The sequence below is a fragment of the Erpetoichthys calabaricus genome, chromosome 18, assembly GCF_900747795.2.
Source record: "Erpetoichthys calabaricus chromosome 18, fErpCal1.3, whole genome shotgun sequence".
In the NCBI taxonomy this organism is placed as follows: domain Eukaryota; kingdom Metazoa; phylum Chordata; class Cladistia; order Polypteriformes; family Polypteridae; genus Erpetoichthys; species Erpetoichthys calabaricus.
In genome coordinates, this window is record NC_041411.2 from 52,364,927 (window position 1) to 52,370,468 (window position 5,542).

General features: G+C 40.1%; 1 protein-coding gene and 1 long non-coding RNA gene across 2 annotated transcripts; both read left to right on the forward strand.

Annotated features, from left to right (window-relative positions):
* The first annotated feature begins 446 nt into the window (after positions 1-446).
* LOC127526294 (E3 SUMO-protein ligase ZBED1) lies at positions 447-1,598 on the forward strand. Its single transcript, XM_051921540.1, has 2 exons — positions 447-1,323; positions 1,479-1,598. The coding sequence occupies exons 1-2, from the start codon at positions 1,110-1,112 to the stop codon at positions 1,580-1,582; spliced, it is 318 nt and encodes a 105-aa protein (XP_051777500.1). The 5' UTR covers positions 447-1,109; the 3' UTR covers positions 1,583-1,598.
* A 969-nt stretch (positions 1,599-2,567) lies between these two features.
* LOC114669251 (uncharacterized) lies at positions 2,568-3,851 on the forward strand. The gene is made up of 3 exons (XR_003719001.2): positions 2,568-2,724; positions 2,817-3,460; positions 3,726-3,851. It is a non-coding gene; the product is annotated as an uncharacterized LOC114669251 (long non-coding RNA).
* Positions 3,852-5,542: the final 1,691 nt, after the last annotated feature.

Sequence of the window (5,542 nt, forward strand, 5' to 3'; positions counted from 1 at the left end):
TGATATATGTAAACACAGGGTCACGGGGGTCTGCTGGAGCCAATCCCAGCCAGCACAGAGTGCAAGGCAGGAACAATTCCCGGGCAGCATGCCAGCCCACCGCAGGACACACACATACACACACACACACACCAAGCACACACTAGGGACAAGTTAGGATCGCCAATGCACCTAACCTGCATGTCTTTGCACTGTGGGAAGAAACCGGAGCACCCGAAGGAAACCCATGCAGACACGGGGAGAACATGCAAACTCCATGCAGGGAGGAGCCGGGAAATTAACCCGGGTCTCCTTACTGTGAGGCAGCAGTGTGATCAAGATGTATCTAATGAAAATATGTGTTTTGTTTCATGTGTATGATGAAACCGTAGATCTAGCTAACGTAGGGGTTTCATTAGTTGTAGTAGCTATATTATGGTACAGTAGGTAAACTGCAGGTCTTGTACTTTGAATTTTAGGTGGTATACATGTATCAAGTCTTATTTGCGCATGCTTCAAGATACATGATTAGTATGGGCTTCTCTTATGGTAAACAAGAATACATGTTTCTGGCAAAGACAGATTTTTTTGGAAATTACTATAAATATGGATAGCTGCCTGCTCTTTGTTTCCAGTGCATTAGTAAATCTTCATGTTGGCGTCTGTATCAATCGATGAAGTGTCTACAGGGTTGTCATTAACAAGGCTAACATGGGGTGAAGTAATTGACAGTGTTGATCAAAGTAACACACGACAGATCTCAGTGACATTTGGCTTTGCCTCCCCTTCATCATCTCACATGCACTTTTTAAACAAGCTTCAAGGTGTCGTTTTGAAACATTTGTGTGTCAAAAGCTCAGCATCTCATTTCTAATGCACATGATGATGTGGATGTGTAGCGCCAGTTCGTATCAGTATATCAGTGACACCTGGAGCTTATACCTGTGAATGTCACAGTGTCCAAAACACTCACCTGATCCCAATTCAGTCTAATATGCACCTAAACTATTTAAAAGTAGTAATGCATGCGTCTAAGTTTGAAGGTTATTTTTTGGAGACGAGTGAGGTGATAGATATAGACATACTGATAATACGACTAATCTACTTTGTGATTACATTTGGAATACACGATGGAAGGTTCACGCAAGAGGTCTCGATCGCTGGTGTGGAGTTACTTTGATTTAGTATCTCCATCGAAGGTAAAATGCATGATTTGCGATAAGCAACTTGCATTTAGCGGTAACACGTCTTCAATGCTTCGTCACTTGAGGTCGATGCATCCTGGCGTTACAGAGGAGTATGACAATCCTGCTGTATCTGCTCACACTGGAACTTCTAAGAAAGGTATGACAAATTTTTATTCTTATAGTATTAAACATATTTTAGCAATTCTGAACCAGCACTGGTGAAAGTTTGTCTGGAGCGTGAGGTCTGCTGCGGTGCACACAGTTTGCTTGCTGCAATAAGCTTGTTTTGTGTTTTTTTGTTTTCTTTTTTAGGCAGACAAGAGGAACTGGATGAGGCTTTGGTTGACATAGTGGTAAAAGATTTGCAGCCCTTTTCTATTGTCGAAGATAAAGGCTTCCAGGCTTTTGTTAACTAACTGGATCCCAGCTACATCCTCCCAACCAGAAAGGCACTAAAAGCCATGGTTCAGGCCAAATACTGTGCAGTCAAAGAGAAGGCAATGGCTGAGGTAAAGCAGGATGCTTATGTGAGCCTGACCTCTGATATGTGGACTTCAATAAATATGGATGGTTATCTGGGTGTCACATGCCATTATGTCACAGCTGTAGCCAAACTGGCCACAGTTCTCCTTTGTGTCAGTCAATTTCCCCAGACACACACTGCTGCTCACATCACGGAGTCCATGAGTGTGCTAATGACGGACTGGGGAATCAGTGGCAAGATACACTGCATGGTGACTGACAATGCAGCCAATCTTGTTGCCACTGTCCAGCTGCTGAAAGTTCGTCATGTGCCATGCTTTGCCCATACCCTGAATCTGGTAGTAAAGAAGGTAATTGACCAGACCCCCAAGCTCCAGGAAATTCATCAAAAAGCAAGGAAAATTGTGTCTTTGTTCAGGTCAAGTTGCAATGCTAAGGAAAAACTATCGGAGATGCAGCAGCTAATGTGGCAGGCCAGTGCAGAAGGTGGTTCAAGAAGTGGACACCAGATGGAACAGCACTTACGACATGCTGCAGCGTCTGTATGACCAACGTGAGGCAGTTGGTGCTGCCCTCACTAATTTAAATACAGAGGTTATTCCCTTAACAAATGGGGAGTATGATATTATTAGTGAATGCCTGACCCTCCTCCTTCCACTAAAACATGCAACAACTGAGATGTCTGCAGAGAAAACTGTGTCTGCATCAAAAATGATCCCACTATATCGCATGTTGCAACACAAAATCTCAGAGAAGAGTACCAAGGTGACCAGGGAGGAGTCCATACAATTAGGTAGGCTGCAATGATCCAAAAACATTTTTGTACAATGAATAGTTGTGTCCCTTTAACATTGATTATTGCTATTTTCTGTGCATCTGAAGGCAAACTTATGCTCCAGATTCCATACACTAGAATCCATCCGGGTTTTGGCCTTAGCTACGCTGCTGGACCCAAGATTCAAAACTATTGACTTTGGCAATCCAGACCATGTCAGAGAGGCTGAGAGACAACTCACCTTGGAATGCGCATCCCTAATGTGGTCCTCGCCAGACACTGTGCACGTGACACCCCAAGGTGATTTTTGTATGGAATGTTTATTTTTGGTATTTGATATATTTAATGTGTACTGTGAATAAAACCATGTACTCTTTGACTCTTTCAAACAGAGCCACAGCCTTCAACATCAGCCCTGGCCCCATCCTTGGAAGCAGCATGTCCCACAGACCATCTATGGCAACTTTTGGACTTGCGTGTTTCCGAGGCTCAAAGAGTCCACAGTGCCACTGCAGATGCCACTGTGGAGGTGAAGAGATATCTAACAGATGCCTATCTTGGTAGACAAGAAGATCCACTCCTGTATTGGAAGGAGAGAATAACTGTTTACCCCAATCTTTATCAGCTTGCCATCAAATATCTTTGTCTGCCAGCAACGTCTGTTCCCAGTGAACGCATTTTATCAAAGGCTGGGGAAGTCCTCTGCAAAAAAAAGGAGTCGCCTGAAGCCCAGCACAGCAGAGCAAATCATTTTTCTAAATAAAAATGTCTAAAACCGCTGCACTCGCCAACTTTATTGAAAGCTTCCCAGGTCAAAGTTCTTGAGCGTCCACATTCCAGTGATATTTGAAATGGTTGTGTTGACAGAAACTTGAATGTGTTTGGCTATGTGGCTACCTCGGACTTTGGAAGGAGCACTTGGATTGACTACAGTTCTATTTCTACACTTTTTTCTTGGATTTGTACGACTATTTCACTCCAGTTTTTATGGAGTTGTAAGTGTGTGTTTTTGGGAGTGTTTTTTCCCTCTATAAAGGTGAGTTATTTTTAAGTAACATTTTGACATCTTGATGTATAAGTATCAGAGTGCAATGGAACTGTTTTAACTTAACTCAACCCATGGTATGGGGGGTCACAATTTTTCACTTCAGAAACGTTGTCCATTTTTATTATATGCATCTTTATAGTCTACACTGATTTAGAGTAATTTCTTTTACTTAAAAAATTTAACTTGTAAATTACGATAGTTACTGTTAATATTCAGAATTAAGGGCAATTTTTTTGCTTTCAATGTTTTCCAGGATTACCAAAAACTACAATGCATTTTGGATGAGTTTTGAGAAGTGATTTAGGCCTAACAAATGTCTCAAGATCACCAGTCTGTCAAAAACCACTGACGAGGCGGACACTTTGGAAATTTAAGAGGTGTTTCTGTAAATTTGGTTGTTTTTTTTTGTTGTTTTTATTTTTTGGCTGTATAGCAAGTAAACCTGTACCACTTTGGGGAAAATGCAGTGAGGTAGTATTAAATTTAAGATATAAATTGCATTTTGTGTTTACAATTTGGTGGCTTGGACCAATGGTTCATTTTACAAACCTTTTACCCACAGTCTGGGACAAATACAGGTAATCTTGCCAGTATACAGTAGTTATGAAACACATGTTATAACTGCATTAATTTTAATGGAAGCCAGTGTTTAGCTTGATATTTTGCTGATTAACAGAATTGAAGTTGGTAGTGGGTTAGACCTGCTGTGGCCAGTTACTTTAGGCAGAGGTGATCGTCTCAAGCCAAGTCTTTCCATCTTTGGAGATGAGGGTGCATTGTCCCCATGTCACAAGGCTCCTGATGGCATACTTTGAGAAGTTTGGTGCACTTGTTGTCAATGCTGAGATTAGTAAACATGACGTTGCAATGCCACACTTTAAAGGCCTACTTTATTTGTCTTAAGCAATCTTATAGTTTCTATTTAGTAGGTTTCTGCTACTCCTGCTGTCCTAGAAAAGAATCTGCTTGCCAAAATCCCACAAGACTGATTTTGTTCTTGGTATGTACCGTACTGTTCATAACAGTACACTAGACATTTTATTAAACAATATTTTTGTTTGAACATATCGGATCATTAACATTTAAATTATGGTTGGTATAACCAAAACCTGATACTTTTTCTTTTTATGGGTCCCAATTGTTAAGCATGATGTTAATACAAAATGTCTGTTTCAGGTGACTCACTAATGACTGCACAGAGGATGCTGAGCCTTGAGAGCCAAGTGGTGTGTGAGGGGCGACGTTCACCTGCATCTTTTTGTGAATGGAATTGCACTGATCAAGTTTTCTACAATAAAAATACAAAGAAGCAGCATTGACCCTTAATTTCTATGAAAGTGCAAAAAACTTTGACATGTAAATTGGTTTTTGTGCTTTAAGGGTTGCTAAAGCTATTCAATCTTACTACTATGCTTTGGTTTGGTTCTGCTTATTCTATGCTATTCAGAGAATTCTCTTATCAAGACTGTTCACAACAGCATGTTGAGTTACAGAAAATGTAATTTGTGAAATGACAACCTCTATGCAAAATTAATTTAACAATTGAAGACAGTTTGTAGTTGTTTGTACAAGATGTGTTATGTGAGCAAAACTCGAACTCGGTACATGGCAAAGAGGAGCACACCAACATGCAGATTAAGTCCAGTTTTGAAATGTTTTCCTTGTAAAGTTAATCAAAACCTTGTAATCTGACAGTCTGAGTCATCTGTGAAGAAAAATCCTCTGCATTGTGTGACTTTGATGTGGAGGACATTTGTGTTTATGCAGGCATTGAATGTTTTTGTTTCTAGTTTTAGTCCTGTTCCAATTATGAATTCAGTTTTTGTACACTTGCCAGCACTTTTTTCTAGTCCTTAACTTTTTTGAATCATTAGCAGGAAAATAATCTGTACACATTCATTAATGCAACTGGACAGAACCGGTTGGTTTTTTGTACAAATTACTTTGTCCGCTCATGTTTTTGGGTTATTGCAAACTATGTCTTTATTAAAACCTAATTTGAAATATCAAACGGGCTGAAAGTGTAGGTTTTTTCTTGGTTTTTGTAGGATGTGCAACAAATTTACTTTG

Bases quoted from the DNA above. Each gene is read 5' to 3' on its own strand.
- LOC127526294 (XM_051921540.1), top strand. From the start codon at position 1,110: ATGGAAGGTTCACGCAAGAGGTCTCGATCGCTGGTGTGGAGTTACTTT. The intron at 1,324-1,478 runs GTATGACAAATT...TTTCTTTTTTAG, and splicing joins CACTGGAACTTCTAAGAAAG to GCAGACAAGAGGAACTGGAT.